The sequence below is a fragment of the Salmo trutta genome, chromosome 13 (genome assembly GCF_901001165.1).
Source record: "Salmo trutta chromosome 13, fSalTru1.1, whole genome shotgun sequence".
NCBI classification, from domain to species: Eukaryota; Metazoa; Chordata; class Actinopteri; order Salmoniformes; family Salmonidae; genus Salmo; species Salmo trutta.
Genome location: NC_042969.1, coordinates 1,395,208 through 1,420,002, shown reverse-complemented (window position 1 = coordinate 1,420,002; position 24,795 = coordinate 1,395,208). Strand labels below are relative to the sequence as shown.

Below are 24,795 nucleotides of genomic sequence, written 5' to 3'. Positions count from 1 at the left end.
TAGAAATACTGCAGCAAAGTTTGAAGGGAGGCTTGCTATCCTCGGAGGAGCCTTTGCCACGCGTGAGCACCTTTGATCAGGGTACTGGGTCAGCCTGGGTGTAACAAAGTTATTAGGGAACTTATTAAGGCAGTCAGGGAGCCGTCTAAACCCCCGCTGATTCCATCATTACCAGCGCTGCAGCAGGGTCATTACCATCCCGCTGCTAGGGCTTTGTAGCAGGGTTTGTGGCTCGGCTAGTGGTTGGTGTGCATCGGCAAGGGCGGGAGTGACACAAGGTTCTAATGGGAGATGAATCTGGTTGGGAGGAGAGCTGAGAGATATGATAAAATCCTGGATGATAAGTGGTGGAGCCCCGGCCAGAGTTGTCTTCAGGACTCTGGGGTTTGGTCGTGGTCTTTTAGAGCTGACCTTTAGAAGCATTAATGCCGGCTTGCTTTCTGGAAATGGGAATTGGGCATTATTGCTAAAGCTAAGAGAGAGCAGGACACCAGAGCAGAGGTGGATAATAGAAGAGGGAGAGGGTTAGCAGGACAAACTCTGCACAAAATTGGTAATATATCCACGCACACAGAGATATTACACAAAATAATAACCTTCTGTGATTTTGGCTGGAGCATGGGTTTCACAGTTTGGAGTGTGTTGGGTTGGCAGGCATATTCATTGTCAACGTCGCTTTTCTCTCTCCCTGCAATTGTAAATTAATGTTTATCAAATTGGAAACACAATTGCACATGTGATCTGTGATGATGTTAAGACACTTCTATTGCAGCAAATGTCCATCAGGGAAGAAATTCACAGCGAGCCTCCATCAACGACAGATTCCTTGTGAACACACTTCCAAAAAGAAAATCTAAGACCTTAGTTTAATTAAGTTCAGAGGGGATTTTAATAGCTTGGCTGAACCCAAACAGTCATTTCTCGACCTGTAGACCATGACACACTCTCTCCCTGGCCTCCGCAGGTGGGCACTGGATGGAGTGCCGGGCTCATTAGCAGCCTCGCCATCATTAACAGCCTCGCCATCATTAACATAGAGGCATGCTGGGAGAGGGAGGGGCCGGTAAGCTTGATCAGAGGGGTCGAGCGCAGCCGCCAGGCTCCTCCCCGAGAATTATGGCTGGGCCAGCTAACAACCCAATTATTTACATACATCTTCATTAGGTTTATCAGTAGAACCGCTAGTGTAGCGCAATAAGGAGGGACCCCTACTCACAGACCACTTAGTGTACACAGCCATCGATCCACTCCATGCTACACTACACTAGAGATTAAGAAGTGCAGTAGGATTGGGGAAAATGATGCAAGAGACAAGTAGCGAGGCCATGCCTTTTCTCCATCAACCTTCTTAAATAAGTTTTTAATATTTATAGTCATATTCTGTTTTGTACAAATAAGGTACATTTACACGGAATAACGCATATGCTGAAAAATATGTTTCAATATTGACAAACTTTGTAATATTGTTGACCAGTGGTGTTAAAATCAATCCATGGAGGGCCTAGTGTCTGCAAGGTTTTGGTTTTTCCTTTCAATTATGACCTAGACAACCAGGTGAGGGGAGTTCCTTACTAATTAATAACCTTAATTCATTAATCAAGTACAAGGGAGGAGCGAAAACCCGCAGCCCTCTGTGGAATGAGTTTGACACATGTGCAGTAGACCAGGGGTGTCATTTAAGTGTTATGCTACTTTGAGTTGTTTTGTTCAGGATGGTTTCACTCTCTTAGTTTTGTTGCTGCCACACACTGATTAAAAGCAGTGGGGTCTTCTCAGAACATTCGGAAGCCTCAAACACATGTCATCATTACATCAAGGCATTTGCCCTCTGTGTGTGTAGCAGGTGCTGTTGGCAATGGAGAAACGCTATTAAGAGAGCGCAGGTTGAAGAAGTTTGCCAACATCAATCTTATTTCAAACAGAACTGAAAAGCCTGGCCGACAGAATTGCTTTTCAAATGCAGCAGGCCATGCTAGGCGCTCAAACCACAAGTACATCTGATTTGATCCCAGGAGCTGAACACAGCCAGAACCGCTGATTGATACCACCAAGTGAAGGGACTCAGGGGTAAAGAAAAGAGAGAATGATAGAGGGAAGGGAAGAATGAGAGGGAGGAGGGAAAAGCCAAACGACCAGTTCTACAAGGGAAACCAAATAGCAATACAATGAAGTGAGGAGTTGCTCTGCTCTCCGGAGCCGATTTAAATAAGCCAGAACAAATAGACCCTAGTGGACACATTTCAACCCAGTGTTGCAGCAAGGTCCGGCCTGGCAGAGAGAAGGGGTTGTTTGGGGGCAGCAGCTTTGATGGGGATGGACAATTATTGACCTCCACTCTCTCATACTTGGTAGGAGATGATGGGCGATAAGGGTCTCCTTAGCATGTTATGAGGGCCCAGATAGCAGTGGGTGACCTGGCTGTACCACTGTACAAAGTATCACTTCCCTTCCTCTTCCTTGGGAGATCAGGTCGATCCACAGAGGTGAAGATGGGCCTTCGAATCCAAAGGATAATAGGCCAATGCATTACCATCTCCGCAGTCAGGCAAACATCTACAGTCAGGCAAACATTTAATGCAATGTGAACAGGCTAGACCTTATATTCAGCAACTCTGCTTTCAGCAGGCCCCTCTGACAACACTGCTGGCTTCAAGCGTTGTTGCTGGGATGTTGGCTGTTACTGCAGAAAGGTAGCCATAATTGGAAATACAGTAGGAATCTGATCATCTTAAGAGCCTAGAAGCAAAGCTGTAAATCCCACTTGATTATGGTTTCCCCTTTCATGTTAAAACCAATTAAATGGCATGGCTCGTGAAGAGTAAGGCATTTTTTCAGCGGGTGTTGTTTTCAGACAATGTGAGTAACAAGTTTGACTCCCAAGGAACAGCGAGTTAAACAGAAGCCTTTTTGCACCATTTTCCCAGGGCAGTTCCAGGGAACACATTTACACCTGTTTGCCTCATCTTTCATGATGACGCATGCTTTAGTTATAAATACAAATGGAGGGTAGGCCAAACTTTTCACCAGATAAATAAAGGTTGCAATTTTCCAGATAAATTAAGTTGGTTTCGAGTAGGAACTTGTTTGGTAGGTTTGCTGGGAGGATTTATAGTCTTTGGTAATATGGTTAGACGGTGAGGCCTTGTGAACTAATTCCCCTTCCCAGGCATCACCTCACACTCTAGAAAAAAATTATACTCTCCATCTGGTACAGGAAGCTCAACCACCAAAAAATGTGTGTCCCGTGTTATTGTCAAGGCTGTGCTTCTGGGAATCCAAAGATGAATAGTCAGTATAGAAATGGGGTCAGGCTCTTTGACAAAGGCTGCATAACAGTAAAATGTTAAAGCACATCTTACTCTAAGGCATTCTTAGATCTCATGAGTTTCAATGATTCCCATTGTAAAGTGAAGGTAAAAAAAAAAGGATGGGTACATCTCGTTTTTTTGTAAAATACTATCGCTCCCCTCCGCGATACCATCGCACGTCAAAGGCGTTTTCACCCGCTTTTAACTATGTCTTAAAAAGAGAATGGTACTTGGGATATCAAACATTAAACAACATTTTTCATTCATGAGTGTATCATGTTCTGTTTCAACAATAGAGGGAAAAGAGCTGAATCAGTGAACATGCTGCGGGCGTAATTGATAGGGATCCAGCTAAGCCTTTCCAAGCTGCCTGCGGGAACGCAGAGCTTACCTATAGAACCCGACTGTTACATGTATGAGGAAGAATTTGAATTTGAAAAAGACACTGAAAAGAAATGTAAAGCAGAGTTACGCTTCTTAGGACCTATAAAACGCAAATAAAGGAAACATAAAAACTATAAGAATGTAGATTAAAGAGAAAATGCCAATTAAAAGAAAACGGAATACATTGCATAATATTGTATTAATAAGTATTTTTTATTTTTTTTGCAGGATCTGTATCCCTTGTTTGTCCGAGGTGAAAATGGATAGGAATTACACTTCTGAAAGAACAGACAAGTACAGCACACAAAAGCTATTATTAATTATTGCTGGTGTTAATTAGTAACCATGTTTCTCCACCGGAACGCTATGGTTTCCTTGTTTGCGTGTTATGTTCTTGTGATCTCTTCCTCCCTTGCTGATGCCATGTTAAAAAACAAATCAAATGGCAGAGAACAAAGCAAAAACACCTATTGTTCTCTCTCTCTCTCTCTCTCTCTCTCTTTAAGACCTGTGGTTGTTTTCAGGTGTTGCTGAAGAGCAGAGGAACTGTGGAAGAACAGATAGTCGGTGGATCCCAAACTACCCCCTCGCCCCTACCAACTCGCTCTGAGGGCCCTCCCTTGTCATGTGTTGCTGACGAAACTCAGAGGTTGAATTCCAAAGAGTGGTGACGGGATCAATAAACCCATCAACTTAGGGACAGACTCCAGTCTTGAATGATGCAATTTGCGTTCCACTTTTAAATATGAGCATGAAAATCAAATTAACAAATTGTTTTAAAAGATATAAACCTCAGTAACATTTAAACATTTCATTACATGTGTCAAGTCTGGAAATCAGACAAACAAATGCACGACACATATAATTAGGCACATCTATCCATTCTTTTGTATGAAATTGTGCAAACATAGTGCAGTGCATGTCAGGGATAGCACTTGGCTCTGATGCCTGCAACCTTGTTGGCTCAGTCGAAGTGGCTATCTGAGGGTCTAATTAGCCCCTACGCCCTCGATAATTTTCACTCCCTCAGCTTTGGGACACTTGTGCAAATGGCAGTGGTGCGGGTAAACGTATCAATGGAGGGGCAAGGGGAAGGGGGTGATTTGGGATTCAGCCTGTGTCTTGTCATCTCTCCTGCAGAGAGAGCAGTGACATGGCTCTTGGCCTTTACCCTTTGCTTCATTAAGCCCAGCTAAATTTGCTCCCTCGTTCCCACTATTATTCTCTCCATCTGCATTGTGCCAACCAATCACATCCCAGCTTAAGGGCTACATTGCTGTTTATTTCATAGAGCACCAGAGAGATTAGTTTTGTTATGTAGTCTTCAGGGGAGAGGAGGAGGAGGGGAGAGGAGTAGAGTAGGAGCGGAGAGGAGGAGCAGAGAAGAGAGGAGAGATGCCAACATTATGGCTTGTGTCCTGACAGACAGTGAGGAGACACTGGGATAGTCATCAGGATTGGGGTCAATTTCATAAATTAATTTCTAATTCAATTCTCTCTCCCTGTAAATTCCATTTAATTCAATTCAAATTACAGGTCAGTCTTAGAATTCAGAAACAATTAAATTCCTCTGAATTTCAATGTTAGATCAATTCCAACAATTAAATTCCCAATTCAATATTATCCCCAACAATTCCACAAATTCCCATTTTAATTAAATTCCCTCAGGCTTTCAGGCTGATCATGTCATTGTTCAGATTGCATAGCTATACTAGAAATATAGGAAAGAAGGTTGAAATGATTAAAAACAAATCCTACAGTAATATTTTAGACTATGTGCATTCATTCCACTAACTGGGAAATGTACAAATATTGAACATACAATTTTGAGTCCAAACAGTCTAATTCAATTCCAATTCCATTACTTGAAAAACAACATTTGAATTTGACTCAACATGCATTTTCCACTTCGAAGAGTAAATTGGAATTGATCTCAACCCTGGAAGTCATCACACCCACCAACTCAGAGAAGAGCTGTGATTCCAGTTCTGTATGACAGAGGTCCTTCAGTTTACCCCTACGCTCCCACTAGGGCGGGAATTAGAGGAGGGTGTACACATTACATACACATGTCAAGAGAGCTGTAAAACACTGGTATTGTCATGGGAGGAATACACCACCACACACCATCTCCCTCAACACAAACTAGCTTTCCTTCGGCTTGTGTTATTCATGGGCAAGTTAGGTAGTCTGGATGTGGAAACAAACTGAGAAGATAAACTCCCAGAGCTTCCTTCACTGGGTCCCCCTTTGGAGGAGCATCTACTGGACTGGAAAAGGCTGTGCCAAGTCAAGCGTGACTGTCCTCAGTTCAGTCACACACATGCATACAAACACACAAAGATATATGCAAACGCATAAATACACATACACAGAGAAATGCAATAACATTTAACTTCTTTTGCAAGAATTCACATTGTGTGGGAGTCATTTTCATCACATGCACACACGCACACACCGAAAGTCACTCAACAAATACAAAGAATCCCTAGTGTATCTCCAGCTTCTACACCCTGACACACAAACACACTGCAGCAGCAACAGCAGTGGAACCCCTAATTGGCTCAGAGAGATTTCAACACACAACCATCCACAGCCGGATTGTTCAAAGACACAAGAAAATGAGGATGGTTTTAACGATAATCAACATTTCACGGAAACAAATTGTTTCCTAAAGTGTCTGGAGATGAAAGCCACTTGGTTTCCCAGAGCCGGGTGGCCAAACAAAGTGTGTGTGTGTGTGTGTATATTCATTAGTAAAGGTGTGGAGAGGCCTAATGGGGCCTGCTTACCTTTGGTCCTGGAGGAAAAGCTGAGGGAGAGCTGGGCAAAGAGGTCTTGGTTCTCAAACTTCTCCTCTTTGACTTTGATCCAGAAGCAATTCTCTGCCATTTCCTGAGGTACTATCTGCAACAACACAATGAGGATTAATTTATCGTAAGGTGCAATCACAGGCTGTCATTCCTTCCAGAGCCGGTCTGGCTACTACTCACTTAAATGCCATTTCTTCAAACCCCACTCATTTTGTGTGTGTGTGTGTGTGTGTGTGTGTGTGTTTGTGTGTGTGCATACACATTGGTGATCACCCGTCATGTTGCACATTGCACTCCATTCATATGCGCCAAACACAGCACAAACAAAAAAATATCCATGGATTAAAATGACTAGTATAAATAGTCCAATGTATCAGAATCGCTTAAGGTTGAGAGGTTTGACAACTTCGCTGCATGAGAGTTGATGAAGAAGCTATTACATAAATACTGGAAGTCAAATGATAATCCAACATTAATAAAATGGAAGAATCAAATGCTTTATTATTTAAATATTGAAAGAAATCTGGCTACAGACAGAAACAACATAACACAATTTGAAATCATAAGAGGCAGAGTCTTACAAGTATTAGAAACATCATTGGGTGTGGATACGGTGAGAATGTGGGACTGAGCAAGTGTGATGTCATTAATGTTTGTGGAAATGTACGTAAATGTTAATTAAGTTGTTTATAGTTTTTTTCTCAGTATATTTTTTTGTTTATTGTACAAAACACACACAAAAAAAAAACTCTACATGACCAAAAGTATGTGGACAACTGCTCATTGAACATCTCATTCCAAAAACATGGGCATTAATATGGAGTTGGTCCACCCTTTGCTGCTATAACAGCCTACACTCTTCTGTGAAGGCTTTCCACTAGATGTTGGAACTTTGCTGTGGGGACTTGCTTCCATTTAGCCAGAAGAGCATTGGTGAGGTCGGGCACTGATGTTTGGTGATTAGGCCCGGCTCGCAGTTGGCGTTCTAATTCATCCCAAAAGTGTTCGATCAGGTTGATGTCAGGGCTCTGTGCAGTCCAGTCAAGTTCTTCCACATCGATCTCGACAAACCATTTCTGTATGGACATCCTTTCCTTCGCCAAACTTTTGCCACAAAGTTGGAAGCACAGAATTGTCTAGAATGTAATTGTATGCTGTAGTGTAAAGATTTCCCTTCACTGGAACTAAGGGGCCTAGCCTGAACCATGAAAAACAGTCCCAGACCATTATTCCTCCTCTACCAAACTTTACAGTTGGCACTATGCATTTGGGCAGGGAGTGTCAGCACTTGGTGGTCCAGTTCTGTGAGCTTGTGTGGCCTGCTACTTTGCGGCTGAGCCGCTGTTGCTCCTAGACGTTTCCACTTCACAATAACAGCACTTACAGTTGATCGTGGCAGCTCTAGCAGGGCAGAAATGTGACAACTGACTTGTTGGAGAGGTGGCATCCTATGACGGTGCCACGTTGAAAGTCACTGAACTCTTCAGTAAGGCCATTCTACTTCCAATGTTTCCCTATGGAGATTGAATGGCTGTGTGCTCGATGTTATACACCTGTCAGCAACGGTATGGCTGAAAAAGCCAAATCCACTTACTTTGTGTGTATATACAGTACCAGTCAAAAGTGTTGACACACATACTCATTCAAGGGTTTTTGTTTATTATTACTATTTTCTACATTGTAGAATAATAGTGAAGAAATCAAACTATGAAATAACACATATGGAATCATGTGGTAAGCAAAAAAGGGTTAAACAAATCAAATATATATCTTATATTTAAGATTCTTCAATGTAGCCACCCTTTGCCTTGATGACAGTTTTGCACACTCTTGGCATTCTCTCACCAGCTTCATGAGGTAGTCATCTGGAATGCATTTCAATTAACAGGTGTGCCTTGTTAAAAGTTAATATGTGGAATTTCTTTCCTTTTTAATGCATTTGAGCCAATCAGTTGTGTTGTGACAAGGTAGGGGTGGTATACAGAAGATAGCCCTATTTGGTAAAAGACGATGTCCATATTATGGCAAGAACAGTTCAAATAAGCAAAGAGAAACGACAGTCCATCATTACTTTAAGACATTAATTTATGAACAAAGGTACACAGGTGGCTACATGCAGCTCTCGTTTTGATCTCAAAACAAGTACATCTGCTCATGCTGTAAACACAGTCCAGTTCAAAGTGAAGGCACAGATCCATATATGGCAATGACTATTTGCATATAGGCCTAAAACAGCTCTGATTGTTCAAGACCCGCGTAACACATCACAGTAAAATAGAAGGATATATTGCAAAATGACATAGTAAAATTGTAGTGTACTGGGAAAGATGGGTTAGTCTGTGGACATCTGAGGGAAGGAATTAAGATTAGAATGTACTGTATATGTGAGTGAAAATAGCTGTAAGTAGCAATCAAAAGCCCAAGATTAACACTGAGGTATGTGTTAAACTATGTGCTAAACTAAAGGTCAGATCTACCATACACAGGGCTATTGCAACAAACTCCGAGGCTACGGCCGAGGACATGAACACTTACAAGATGTCCTGCTATGATTCTCCACAGAACCATCAAACAGGCAAAAGAACAATATAGGGACAAAGTGGAATCCTATTACACTGGCACCGACGTTCGGTGCATGTGGCAGGGGCTACAGTCCATTACGGATTACAAAGGTAGACCTAGCCATGATCTATCCAATGATGTGTCTGTACCATGCACAAGGGCCCCCGCCATCACAGAGGACAGGGTGATCTCGCTCTCCGAGGCCGACGTGAGTAAGGTTTTTAATCTGGTCAACACATATTGATGGTATTCCAGGGTGCGTTCTCAGAGCATGCGCAGACCAGCTGGCAGGCATCTTCACAGTCATTTTTCAACTTCTCCTTGTCCCAGTCTTTAATCCCCACATGTCTCAAGCTGACCACTGTCGTGTCTTTGGCTATGCCGGATTAAGTGATATGACATGATATTCTATAAAATATTTTCTCTGTCATTAATATTACCTGATTAAGCTAATCAGGTAGATAATTAACTAGAAAGTTGGGGCACCACAAAATAATGTTTATAGAGCTGTTATCTTCCGAATAAGCTCTTAAAGACCTGGTAATCTTTTACGTCAGTAGCAGTCAATATTTAATCCTCACCTCATTCAGTCTCATCTGAAAGTTGTAAATTCTTGGTTATCTTCACGAACCCTGGCTAACAAGTTGAATCAGCAATACAAAATTGGGTTTAATTATTTATTTACTAAATTCCTAACTAATCACACAGAATTACATATACACAGAAGGAATCATACATTGATTACAAATGATGTCATAAAGGAAAATGTCCCTTGTGGACGGAACAGATATGACGGCTGGTTACACAAGAGAGGGGGTTGGGCTTGAGTGAAAGCGAGGGAAGACTGGGAACAAAGGGTTTGGGTCTCAATGGGACCTCGTGAGCCATGCTATCGTAAATACAGAATCCTATGCATTCTAAACAACCGCCCATTTGAAAAAGGAAAATGCAAGGAGATATTTACTCTGGTGTTTTGTGGCGGTAGGTTGGTCGTAGATGCTGGCCGTGTTGCCCAACAGAGATCTTCCTTGTCCTCTGAAGAATGTATCTGGTGGTAAACTGGATACTTCGTAGAATCGTGTTGTATGTTAGAACACATCCTTTGTCCGTCCTTTCCTAGCCCACGTTTACAGCGGCTGCTGCTACCTCACGGCTAGGAGGTATCACTTCTGGAGTGAATAAGAGTTCAAAGTTCATACCAAGTTGCCATACTTTTAAGTTCATGCTATATTCTGGCTGGTATGGTCGAAATCCATCCGTTTGGCGTGTCGATCGTCACCTTCACATTGAATCACGATGCTAATTTCGTTAGGTTATTGTCTGAGCCCTTTTAACGTAGGACCGTCGTCCACACGTCCTCAGAACAGAAAGTTATATTTTCGTAAAGGGCTTATATAGTGGAGGGAGAGAAGGGCGTGTTTCATAGTTTACAACCCATGTCTGTTCACATGGGCGGGCCACTGAGTGAGCAGAGCTTTAACCTTATGAAAACCCAATTCTCTCATTTGGAAGCTAAAATTACATTTAATATTTTCACAAATATTTTCATATTTAAACATTTAAATTGCACAACAATTCCATGTGAATCTGATAACTAGAATGTGTAGACTTTCCAAGATACAGTTTATGTCGTCCTGTCATCAGTCATAATGTCTCAGATGCCAACTGATCTGGCTTCATATTCATTGAGTACCAACGCATATTTTCAACTGGTTGGATTACCGAAATATGGTTCCTTTCCTTTTGATGTTCCCAGACTCTCTATGTTTAACAAAGGCTATTCAAGAATCATCCTGTAGAGTCAACAGAGAGGAAAGGGAGAAAGGTATTTATGGGGGGTCATAAACCTTACCCACAGGCCAACGTCATGACACCACCATCATTCCTGTTCCCAAGAACTCTAAGGCTACCTGCAACAATGACTACCACCCTGTAGCACTAATATTTGTAATCCTGAAGTGCTTTGAAAGCATGGATTATCACCTCACTCAAATGTGCATACCGCCCCAACAGATCTACAGACTATTGCACTCAACACTGCCCTCTACCATGTGAAAATCATGTTCGTTGACTACAGCTCAGCGTAGTGTCATCAAAGCTTGGTATCCTGGGACTGAACACCTCCCTCTGCAAGTGGATCCTGGATTTCCTGATGGGTCGACCCCAGGTGGTGAGAGTAGGCAACACCTCCACCATGCGGATTCTCAACACAGGGGCCTCTCAGGGGTGTATGCTTAGCCCCCTCATGTACTCCTTGTTGACCCACAACTGTGTGGCCACGTACGACTCCAAATTCATCATCTAGTTTGCTGACGACACTCTGGGGGTAGGCCTGATAACCAACAGGGAGGAGGTCAGAAAACTGGCTGTGTGGTGCCCCGAACAACAACCTCTCCCTTAGCATCAGCAAGACCAAGGAGCTGATTGTGGACTACAGTGAACAAGAGGGTGGGGGTGCACACCCCCATCCACATTGACAGAGCCACAGTGGAGAGGATCAAGAGCTTCAAGTTCCTCGGTGTCCACATCACTGAAGACTTTACATGGTCCTCTCACACCAGAACAGTCGTAAAAAAGGAACAGCAACACCTCTTCTCCCTCAGGAGGCTGAAAAAATGTGGCTTGGCCCCCAGCTGCAACATTGAGAGCATCCTAACTGGTTGTATCACCATCTGGTATGGCAACTGGCCCCGCACATCATTGGTGGCGAGTTCCCAGCCATCCAGGACGTACATGCCAGGTGGTGTCTGAGAAAGGCCTGAAAAATTGCCAGATTCCAGCCCCCCGAGACATGGACAGTTCTCCATGCTCCCATCCGGCAGGCAGTACCGGTGCATCAAGGCTCAGACAAACAGAATCCTAAACAGCTTATTCCCCTGGACTGCTATAAGACTGCTATACGGCTAACATCTACTGCTCTCCCTCTCTCACAGACTATCCACACTGACTCTATGCCCATCCACGTCCATACCCACTCAGACACAACCTACGCTGCTGTTAAAAGGATTGTTGATTAGATGTATAATTCCATTACGCTGATGTCCATTGATTTTTGATTGCCGTTACCATTAGTATTTGTCCTGCTAAAGATCATTATTACTCCTGTTTACATGTATATATTACCATTACTATATTACCAAGTATTTATATATTCCTAATACCAGTAACTGTTTAGCCCTGTTTACATGTACAGTATATCCTACTACCAGTCACTTTTTATGTATATACCCACCTCAACCACTCCAGTACCCCTGCACATGACCTGTATATGCTAGTGATTTCAAACACCTTCCTTCTGTTAATGTCTCACAGTAGTTAGAAAAGGTCAAGCACGAGAGGAGAGAAGAAATTGTAATATTGTTTAGGCCTATTAAAGAATTGAAGTTATATTTTATCGCCGACCGGTAGGCATACTCACTGCCAATGAATGAATTGAGGAACGGAGCAAAGTACAGAGAGATCCTTGATGAAAACCTGCTCCAGAGCACTCAGGACATCAGACTGGGGCGAAGGTTCACCTTCTTGGCACACAGCCAAGACAACGCAGGAGTGGCTTCGCAACAAGTCTCTGAATGTCTTTGAGTGGCCCAGCCTGTGCCCGGACTTGAGGAATCAACCGAACATCTCTGGAGAGACCTGAAAATAGATGCGCAGCAACACTCCCAATCCAAACTGACAGAGCTTGAGAGGATCTGCAGAGAAGAATGGGAGAAACTCCCAAAATACAGGTGTGCCAAGCTTGTAGTGTCATACCCAAGAAGACTCAACGCTGTAATCGCTGCCGAAGGCGCTTCAACAAAGTACTAAGTAAAGGGTCTGAAAACGTATGTAAATGTGATATTTCAGTTTTTGTTTTTTGTTTTTCTTTGCAAAAATGTCAATATTTTTCTTGGTCATTATGAGGTATTTTGTGTAGATTGATGAGGAAACAAATCAATTTAATCAATTTTCGAATAAGTATGTAACGTAAGAAAATGTGAAAGAAGTTAAGGGGTCTGAATAATCTCCGAATGCACTGTATTGTACATATTTTGGATCTAGCTTTATTAATCTATTCTGCAATCTAAATACCACAATTTTGTCTTTGAGTGGGGCACAAAAAGATAAACAAACCAAAATCACCAAAGATTTGTAAGGGTTCACATACTTGGTGTTAGTTTGTGGATTACATATATTTTCCTTTCACATCAGCATAGGTACTAGCTCTCACAGTTCATTAAAACACTAGACAGAAAGCCTTATCACCAAGAGGGCCATTTCTTGATTACATAAATGTCACGGTGCAAAATAATTAGGTGTGCCTAGAAGACCCCAGCCAAAATTGAGACTCTTGTTGAATTCTCCCGAGGAAAATTGAGACGCCTTTCAAATCGGTACACACGCAGAACAAAACGGCCCCTTTGTTTACTGTGGCTTCTACCGTGGCCCGCCGTAACGTACAGTGACCCAGATGGCGGGCTTCTGTACATACAGAATGACAATAACCACCTCTTGCTGTATTTGCGCTTGATAATTGGCTAGTAATGTGTGTTGCGAAGTCCTTCGGAAGTCCATTATGGGTTGTGTTCAGTGCTGCAGACTGTGATGAAAGTATGAGAGACGCACTGTTATGGCACTCAGTGTGGGCCAGCACAAGTGGTGTCTCATTGCAGCCTGTGTTATTAGCCCCTCGACAAGACGAAGTGACACGAGTTGCAAGGGCGGGCGGCTCTAGAGAGACAGTGAGGGGCCCCCACTTGACGGGAGGTGTTTGTTGTAAAAATTATACAGGCAATAAAGAAACACAAGCAAATGACAGTGAGTGCAGCTCGGTGCAAAGTGTTGTAATGGTGGCCATGGGTGAGATAATGGAGAGTAGGGCCAATGAGAATAGGAAAGAGTATGAGGGCTGTTGTGGTGATGGCCTGATGGAATACTGTAGTGCCTGTGGGCCGCTCTACCCCTCCTAGGCCCATTCAGAGCACTATGGAGTGGCCTACTCCAGCCCTACTGTAACTAATTCACATCAGGTCCTGACACTGTGGATCTGCTCTGCAAACAATAGTGTACAGTATCACATGTATGCTTATAACAGAAGTTATATTCGAAGTGAGCCAATGTACAGCTGAACACTGCAAATGTCCATTGGATGTTGTGCTAAAGGAAGCACCATGGAAATTGTGGAACAGCAGAGGGTTGAACATTACATGCTGCTGTGATGTAGGATTTGAGGCTGAGTTTACACAGGCAGCCCAATTCTGATATTTTGGCACTAATTGGTCTTTTGACCAAACAGATAATAATTAGTCCGAAGATCATTATCGGGCTGCCTGTGAAAACGCAGCCTTAGATTGTGATTCATCCCTGAATTAATGGACACATACTGTTATTGAAGTAAAATACCATTAGCATACCGTTTCAGTATTAATCACTTGCGTATTTAATTTACACTGGTTGACTCATATGACAGGAGAAAATGTTAATTGGACACTCCTACTCTTTGGAAGCTAGAGGTTACTCATGCCATGTAAGAGTGGTGGCTTTAACGTTTGATGGCCATTGACAAGGCAACCTGCTGTGAATGCAGTTCACCTGCGGATGAAGGACGAATGAGCTGCAACTGTGAACTCCTCTATGCATAGCCTATTGAACCCAACCATGAGAAGGGAAATAGAGTTGAGTGCAATGATGTGCAGTGTCTTTGGAAAGTTCAGACCCCTTGACTTTTTTCACATTTTGTTACGTTACAGCCTTATTCTAAAATGGATTACACAGTTTTTTCCCCCTCATCAATCTACACACAATACCCCATAATGAATAAAAATTGTTTTTTAGAAATGTTTGCTAATTTATAAAAAATAAAAAACTGAAATATCACATTTACATAACATTACTCAGTACTTTGTTGAAGCACCTTTGGCAGCGACAAGAGCCTTGAGTCTTCTTGGGTATGACGCTACAAGCTTGGCACACCTGTATTTGGGGAGTTTCTTCTCTTCTTCATTGCAGATCCTCTCAAGCTTTGTCAGGTTGGATGGGGAGCTTTGCTGCACAGATTTTTTCAGGTCTCTCCAGAGATATTCGATTGGGCTCAAGGATATTCAGAGACTTGTGCCAAAGCCACTCATGTGTTGTCTTGGCTGTGTGCTTAGGGTCATTGTCCTGTTGGAAGGTGAACCTTTGCCTCAGTCTAAGGTCCTGAGCGCTCTGGAGCAAGTTTTCATCAAGGATCTCTCTGTACTTTGCTCCATTCATCTTTCCCTCGATGCTGACTAGTCCCCCAGTCCCTGCCTCTGAAAAACATCCCCACAGCATGATGCTGCCTCCACCATGCTTCACCGTATGGATGGTGCCAGGTTTCTTCCAGACGTGACGCTTGGCATTCAGACCAAAGAGTTCAATCTTTGTTTCATATGACCAGAGAATCTTGTCTCTCATGGTCTGAGAGTCTTTAGGTGCCTTTTGGCAAACTCCAAATGGGCTGTCATGTGCCTTTTACTGAGGAGTGGCTTCCGTCTGGCCACTCTACCATAAAGGCCAAATTGGTGGAGTGTTGCAGAGATGTTTGTCCTTCTGGAAGGTTCTCCCATCTCCACAGAGAAACTCTAGAGCTCTGACCAAGGCCCTTCTCCCCCGATTGATCTGTCGGGCTGGGCGGCCAGCTCTAGGAAGAGTCTTGGTGGTTCAAAAGTCCACCCTCTGCTGTTCCACAATTTCCATGGTGCTTCCTTTAGCACAACATCCAACTTTTTTTTTTTTTTTTTACTACTTATATTGAGAAAGGGAGGGGATCTCTGGGGTCATTTTATTTATTCCTCGTATTTTGTTCTTCACTCTGCAAGAGTATTATTGTGCTAATTTATATAATTACAGCTGTGTCACTCTGAAAGGGTAATTACAGTTATGCATTGTTTGTACATTAAATTGACTGGTTTAGAGACAATTGGGGGTTTGAGAAATGTTACCACTCAAAGTCATAGACAGAGCTATGGATGCAAGGACTGACCATCCATTAATCTCAGAATTATAGGTTTAACCATGTTTTGAGGCTATACAGTGTTTGTTTAAAAAAAAAAATTATCTGCTCAAACGAGCACCCTCCCAAAATGGATTAATTCCAAGATAGACTGGGAGGATGTTCCCATTAAGTGTAGTAAAGTGTTGTTATGCGGCTCCAGTCCAGTAGTTCACTAAAGGTGGGGGTGGAGGTTGGGGACTTCTCCACAGCATCCACACTGCTGCTGCAAACTGCCTTACTTTACAGTAAATGTGTTGCTGTTCCCCAGTGGTAAGGTGTTCTAACCATAGGAGATATAACATTACGGCACCTTCAGGCAACCATCTCCAGCGTCGCTGTTTGAAAATGTTAAAATCCAAACTTTATTGATGTTGGCTGCTTTTACTATCCGGAGCTGGTGTTCTTTTCCACTGCTGTTTTTTTAAGAGATGGAGACGTCTCCTGCACATGCATTTAAAAAGCAAGAGGCGGACACAAACACTCACTCTACATCCTAAGCTCTCTGTTTCGTTCTACCTCTCTCTCCCCTCCCTACCATCTCTATACAGTCTCCGTCAGTTCTTCTGCTCGTTCTTCAACATTTAATTACAGTGAGGTTGAACCTGCCTGCTATTCAACCAGTTGAAAGATAAGGCCTTCACCTACAGTTGAAGTAGGAAGTTTACATACACTTAGGTTGGAGTCATTAAAACTCGTTTTTCAACCAATCCACACATTTCTTGTCAACAAACTATAGTTTTGGCAAGTCGGTAAGGACATCTACTTTGTGCATGACACAAGTCATTTTTCCAACAATTGTTTACAGACAGATTATTTCACTGTATCACAATTCCAGTGGGTCAGAAGTTTACATACACTAAGTTGACTGGACCTATAAACACCTTGGAAAAATCCGGAAAATTATGTCATGACTTTAGAAGCTTCTGATAGGCTAATTGACATAATTTCAGTCAATTGGAGGTGAACCTGTGGATGTATTTCAAGGCCTACCTTGAAATGCAGTGCCTCTTTGCTTGACATCATGGGAAAATCAAAAGAAATCAGCCAAGACGTCAGAAAGAAAATTGTAGACCTTCACAAGTGTGGTTCATCCTTGGGAGCAATATCCAAACGCCTGAAGGTACCACGTTCATCTGTACAAACAATAGTATGCAAGTATAAACACCATGGGACCACGCAGCCCTCATACCGCCCAGGAAGGAGACGTGTTCTGTCTCCTAGAGATGAATGTACTTTGGTGTGAAAAGTGCAAATCAATCCCAGAACAACAGCAAAGGACCTTGTGAAGATGCTGGAGGAAACAGGTACAAAAGTATCTATATCCACAGTAAAACGAGTCCTATATTGACATAACCTGAAAGGCTGCTCAGCAAGGAAGAAGCCACTGCTCCACAACCACCATAAAAAAGCCAGACTACGGTTTGCAACTCCACATGGGGACAAAGATCATACTTTTTGGAGAAATGTCCTCTGGTCTGATGAAACAGAAATAGAACTGTTTGGCCATAATGACCATTGTTATGTTTGGAGGAAAAAGGGGGAGGCTTGCAAGCCGAAGAACACCATCCCAACAGTGAAGAACGGTGGTGGCAGCATCATGTTTTGGGGGTGCTTTGATGCAGGAGGGACTGGTGCACCTCACAAAATAGATGGCACCATGAGGAATGGAAAATGATGTGGATATATTGAAGCCATATCTCAAGACATCAGTCATGAAGTTAAAGCTTGGTCGCAAATGGGTCTTCCAAATGGACAATGACCCCAAGCATGCTTCCAAAGTTGTGGCAAAATGGCTTAAGGACAACAAAGTCAAGGTATTGGAGTGGCCATCACAAAGCCCTGACCTCAATCCTATAGAACATTTGTGGGCAGAACTTAAAAAGCATGTGCGAGCAAGGAGGCCTACAAACCTGACTCAGTTACACCAGCTCTGTCAGGAGGAATGGACCAAAATTAACCCAACTTATTGTGGGAAGCTTGAGGAAGGCTACCTGAAACATTTTTAATTTTTTTAAATGTTATATTTTTAATTTCACCTTTTATTTAATAAGGTAGGCTATTTGAGAACAAGTTCTCATTTACAACTGCGACTTGGCCAAGAAAAAAGCAAAGCAGTTCGACACATACAACAACACTGAGTTACACATGGAATAAACAAAGATATAGTCAATAATACAGTAGGAAAAAATATATACATTGTGTGCAAATGAGGTAAGATAAGGGAGGTAAGGCAATAAATAGGCCATTGTGGCGAAGTAATTACAATATACCAATTAAACACTGGAGTGATTGATGTGCAGAAGATGAATGTGCAAGTAGAGATACTGGGGTGCAAAGGAGCAAGATAAATAAATACAGTATGCGGATGAGGTAGTTGGATGGGCAATACTACAGATGGGCTATGTACAGGTGTAGTGATCTGTGAGCTGCTCTGACAGCTGGTGCTTAAAGCTAGTGAGGGAGACATAAGTCTCCAGCTTCAGTTATTTTTGCAGTTCGTTCCAGTCATTGGCACCAGAGAACTGGAAGGAAAGGCGGCCAAAGCAAGAATTGGCTGAGGAGGTGAATAGTGAGATATACCTGCTGGAGCACGTGCTACGGGTGGGTGCTGCTATGGTGACCAGTGAGCTGAGAAAAGGCAGGGCATTACCTAGTAGAGACTTGTAGATTGCCTGGAGCCAGTGGGTTTGGCGACGAGTATGAAGCGAGGGCCAGCCAACGAGAGCGTACAGGTCGCAATGGTGGGTAGTATATGGGACTTTGGTGACAAAACAGATGGCACTGTGATAGACAGCATCCGATTTGCTGAGTAGAGTGTTGGAGGCTATTTTGTAAATGACATTGGCGAAGTCGAGGATTGGTAGGATGGTCAGTTTTACGAGGGTATGTTTGGCAGCATGAGTGAAGGAGGCTTTGTTGCGAAATAGGAAGCCAATTCTAGATTTAATTTTGGATTGGAGATGCTTAATGTGAGTCTGGAAGGAGAGTTAACAGTCTAACCAGACACCTATGAATTTGTAGTTGTCCAGATATTCTAAGTCAGAACCGTCCAGAGTAGTGATACTGACCGGGCGGGCAGGTGCGGGCAGCGATCGGTTGAAGAGTATGCATTTAGTTTTACTTGCATTTAAGAGCAGTTGGAGGCAATGGAAGGAGAGTTGTATGGCATTGAAGCTCGTCTGGAGGTTAGTTAACACAGTGTCCAAAGAAGGGCCAGAAGTATACAGAATGGTGTCGTCTGCGTAGAGGTGGATCAGAGAATCACCAGCAGCAAGTGCGAGATCATTGATGTATACAGAGAAGAGAGTCGGCCCGAGAATTGAACCCTGTGGCACCCGCATAGAGACTCCCAGAGGTCCAGACAACAGGCCCTCCGATTTGACACACTGAACTCTGTCTGAGAAGTAGCTGGTGAACAAGGTGAGGCAGTCATTTGAGAAACCAAGGCGGTTTAGTCTACCGATAAGAATGTGGTGATTGACAGAGTCAAAAGCCTTGGCCAGGTCGATGAATACAGCTGCACAGTAATGTAGCTTATCGATGGCGGTTATGATATCGTTTAGGACCTTGAGCGTGGCTGAGGTGCACCCATGACCAGCTCTGAAACCAGATTGCATTGCGGAGAAGGTACGGTGGGATTCAAAATGGTCGGTGATCTGTTTGTTAACTTGGCGTTTGAAGACCTTAGAAAGGCAGGGTAGGATAGATATAGGTCTGTAGCAGTTTGGGTCTAGAGTGTCTCCCCCTTTGAAGAGAGGGATGATCGCGGCAGCTTTCCATTCTTTGGGAATCTCAGAAGAGACGAAAGAGAGGTTGAACAGGCTAGTAATAAGGGTTGCAACACATTTGGCAGATAATTTTAGAAAGAGAGGGTCCAGATTGTCTAGCCTGTCTGATTTGTAGGGGGTCCAGATTTTGCAGCTCTTTCAGAACATCAGCTATCTGGATTTGGGTGAAGGAGAAATGGGGGAGGCTTGGGCGAGTTGCTGTGGGGGGTGCCGGGCAGTTGACCGGGGTAGGGGTAGCCAGGTGGAAAGCATGGCCAGCCGTAGAAAAACGCTTATTGAAATTCTCAATTATAGTGGATTTATCGGTGGTGACAGTGTTTCCTAGTGGAGTGAACCAAGGGCTATATCTGTTCCTGGTTCAAATTTTTTTGAATGGAGCATGCTTATTTAAGATGGTGAGGAAGGCACTTTTAAAGAATAACCAGGCATTCTCTACTGACGGGATGAGGTCAATATCATTCCAGGATACCCGGGTGAGGTCGATTAGAAAGGCCTGCTCACTGAAGTGTTTTAGGAAGCGTTTGACAGTGATGAGGGGTGGTTGTTTGACCGCAGACCCATTATGGATGCAGGCAATGAGGCAGTGATCGCTGAGATCTTGGTTGAAAACAGCAGAGGTGTATTTGGAGGGCAGGTTGGTTAGGATGATATCTATGAGGGTGCCCGTGTTTACGGCTTTGGGGTTGTACCTGGTAGGTTCATTGCTAATTTGTGTGAGAATGAGGGCAACAAGCTTAGATTGTAGGATGGCTGGGGTGTTAAGCATGTCCCAGTTCAGGTCACCTAGCAGCACGAGCTCTGAAGATAGATGGGGGGCAATCAATTCACATATGGTGTCCAGGGCACAGCTGGGGGCAGAGGGTGTTCTGTAGCAAGCGGCAACAGTGAGAGAATTGTTTCTGGAAAGGTGGATTTTTAAAAGTAGAAGCTCAAATTGTTTGGGTACAGACCTATATAGTAAGACGGAACTCTGCAGGCCATCTCTGCAGTAGATTGCAACTCCACCCCCTTTGGCAGTTCTATCTTGGCGGAAAATGTTATAGTTAGGGATGGAAATTTCAGGGTTTTTGGTGGTCTTCCTAAGCCAGGATTCAGACACGGCGAAGACATCCAGGTTGGCAGTGTGCTAAAGCAGTGAATAAAACAAACTTAGGGAGGAGGCTTCTAATGTTAATATGCATGAAACCAAGGCTTTTACGGTTACAGAAGTCAACAAATGAGAGCACCTGTGGAATAGGCGTGGAGCGAGGCACTGCAGGTCCTGGATTAACCTCTACATCACCAGAGGGCCAGAGGAGGAGTAGGATAAGGGTACGGCTAAAGGCTATAAGAACTGGTCGTCTAGTACGTTCGGAACAGAGAGAAAAAGGAGCAGGTTTCTGGGCGCGATAGAATGGATTCAAGGCATATAGTACAAACAAAGGTATGGTAGGATGTGAGTACATTGGAGGTAAACCTAGGCATTGAGTGATGATGAGAGAGATATTGTCTCTAGAGACATTTCAACCAGGTGATGTCATCTATTATTTGGGAGGTGGAACTAAATGGTTGGTTAAGGCATATTGAGCAGGGCCAGAGGCTCTACAGTGAAGTAAAACAATAATCACTAACCAGAACAGTAATTGACAAGGTATATTGACATTAGGGAGAGGCATGCGTAGCTGAGTGATCATAAGGGTCCAGTGAATGGTTGGGCTGGCTGGAGACACGACAATTCAGAAAGCTAGCAGGCCGGGGCTAGCAAGTTAGCAGAAGAGAAACGGATCTATTCAGTTTGACCCAAGTTTAACAATTTAAAATGCAATGCTACCAAATACTAATTGAGTGTATGTAAACTTCTGACCCACTGGGAATGTGATGAAAGAAATAAAAGCTGAAATAAATCCTTCTCTCTACTATTATTCACATTCTTAAAATAAAGTGGTGATCCTAACTGACCTAAGACAGGGAATTTGTACTAGGACTAAATGTCAGGAATTGTGAAAAACTGAGTTTAAATGTATTTGGCTTAAGTGTATGTAAAGTCCCGACTTCAACTGTATAAACATCAAGTTACCAATAAATGTCTGTTTTCATATGTAGCTACAGGAAACTTGTTGTTATGGGGCTTAAAAATAGAATCCGTAGCTGTGAAACGACAACGTCCATTAGCATGTTACTCCAAGATGTTACTCCAAACACCATTTTTCCCTTTGGACATCATTGCACATCACGGCACATGTGATAAAACAGCAGAGAGTGTACTATAATTTACCATGACGCAAGATCCTCCTCTGCCCCATTTCAAAAAACGAAGCAAAAACAATAACAGATGCACCTGGGGCGACCAGTGGCACTGTCTGAATGATGGCAAACTTTTCGGCCCTTCCTTTCTCCAATTTCTTTTTAAAGCCTGTAAATGTGTGAATTCATATAGCTACAGTACACTAGTGGTTATGGGGTGGTTATAGGAAAGGGGCGCATGACGACAATATTCTAGGTCCCTCCTTCTGCTGTTTCTTTTTAAAGCTCAGGCCACAGTAGTGCTTGGCACCTCCATGGCTCCATCTGCTCCGAACAGAGAAGACAGATGACTCTGGTACCACTTAATAGACACAAGAGACACAGATTGCTTTTCCTCAGGTGGCTCTGAATGCCTTTGAGTGCTATCTAGCCATTTCATTTGCATCTCCAAACCCTAGTGCCTGCGGAGGCAAGGTTAATGCAGACACACATTCAGTCGTTGCCGTGCCGGGACAGAGACGGATGTGCCAAAGTGGTGCACTCATGAATGCACACACACACACACACACACACACACACACACACACACACACACACACACACACACACACACACACACACACACACACACACACACACACACACACACACATAGGAATACACAAATAAAGACAAATACACAGACAATGACACACACACAAACACACACACACACAGTGATGATAATGAGATGCAAGTGGCTCACTTGTTGTCTCTCTAACTGTATCCACAAAGGAATTCCCATCCCGGGCAGCTCTGTAATGTTATAAATAATATTAACCATCACCATGCTTGCATGGGTCTAGGCACGGCTGTGGAATTTGCATATGAGGTGTAGAAGTGGTGACATAAACCTGGTCTTCAACACATTTCGCATGCTGCTGTAATCAATCTTTACCATTTCCATTGCGTGGTTTCCTGTTACATTGCAATCCTTGCTGTCACTCGTATTCTGAGGCAAATTGTAAAAAAGTTACAAAATAGTTGCAGAAACTGGTTGATGCTGTTGCTGGAATATTTACAGAATATTTTTTAAATATATATATATATATATGTGTGTGTGTGGGTGTATGTATGTTTTCTAAAGGTGAAATGACCATAACATTTGAAAAAACTGCATGTCTCTTATAAGATGTGCAACCTTGCTATACAACTATAATGTGATAATGCGATTCAGTGTGATTTCAACAGCAATCTGCAGTGCAAGGGAGAAAAAACAATTTCCTTTTGGCTGTTAAAAAGCATAGTCACACACAAGCATATGCAAAACACCACTACATTAATGCTGGTTGCAACTCCGAGATTCCCTAGGGCAATGGATAAATTAACTCAGAGTAGGATAAAGCCCAAATGAAGAGAATGATCCCCATTGATACTGTATTCAAATTCGTCGGAATATTACAAAACACATTGTCTTTATTCAGTGCTAAGAGTGTGTGTGAATGCAAGGACACTCGAGCAGAGAAAATTGTTTATGCGAGGATCTCTTCGAATGGGTGCCGAGTGCAGAGCAGCGTGCCCTGTGGCTGAACGCTTGCCTGAATAGACAGAGGGTAGTGTTGAATAGAGCACACTCTCTCGATTTGTACCTACAGCTACATTTGAAAGGCCTGTTTTCTGTGCACGATGCTTCTATTCAGAACTGTATACAGTGATTTAACAAACACAAATCCAACAAGCTCATGTTTTACACATCATAAGACAGTGCTCGATGTCTCTGTGCAAAATCGGTACATGTCTATTATGGTACAATACTAAAGAGTGGATTTGTTTTATTCATTCCGGCCTCAATGTACACATAATGGAAGAGAGTAGATGATAATAGTCAGGATCAGGTGTGTGTGCGTGTGTGTGTGTGCGTGCGTGCGTGCGTTGGGGAGGCTTTACTGTACCTTGGACCAGTTGACCCTCTTCATGATGGCCTCAGGCTTGTAGGTCTTCTTGGCCTCCAGTCCATAAGGCAGCTTGATGACAGGCATGGCCATCATAGGAGGCGGAGGGATGCCCGGCGCCCCGGGGATGGGCGGGGGAGGTGGGGGTCCACAACCAGGGGGAGGGGGTGGCCCTCCTCCTGGAGGTGGCGGGGGTGGAGGGGGCATGCCGGCCATGCCAGGAGGAGGCGGAGGTGGGGGAGGAGGGGGAGGGCAGCCGCCTGGTGGGGGCGGAGGCGGGGGAGGGGGTGGGGGTGCCAACCCCCCCGGCAGAGGTGAAGGTGGGACTCCTGTCCCAGCCGCTGCTGGTCCGGCCGTGATCTGAAAAGACGGGAAAGCAATGTTAGAGACGGGACACAACATTCCCGTCATCCCTGCACTCATGTCATCCCTGTTTCTCATAGGCCGGGGACCTGGAGGCCAGAGCTTTTACCACCATTACATGCATTACACTAGTCCAGCTAATGCACCTGGGTGATGGGTGAGGATGGAGGTAGGGGTATTTAGGGGGAAAAGGGATGGGCATTATCTTACTCACTTCAATTACAGATGATTGCCTTGACCCTGTGTGCGTGTGTGTGTGTGTGTGTGTGTGTTTGTGCGTCTTTGCACTTGCGCACGTGCGTGTGTATATTTGTACGTGTGAAGAGAGTTGATAAAAGCATGTCTGGGGACTATCGTCCTAGTGCTATCGTCCCTTGGACTTGAGCCTTATTGCAATGGTAGCAGTCATTTTCTGGAATGAGCACT

At 43.6% G+C, this 24,795-nt stretch overlaps 1 protein-coding gene across 1 annotated transcript in view; it reads right to left on the bottom strand.

The window, feature by feature from the left end:
- The window catches only part of LOC115205051 (protein diaphanous homolog 2), a 675,845-nt gene that overhangs the window by 420,736 nt on the left and 230,314 nt on the right, over positions 1-24,795 (bottom strand). The window contains exons 19-20 of the mRNA XM_029770617.1: positions 24,007-24,366; positions 6,485-6,599 (exon numbers count right to left, since the gene is read on the bottom strand). Coding sequence (XP_029626477.1) covers positions 6,485-6,599; positions 24,007-24,366 — 475 coding nt within the window. The remainder of the gene's footprint in view (positions 1-6,484; positions 6,600-24,006; positions 24,367-24,795) is intronic.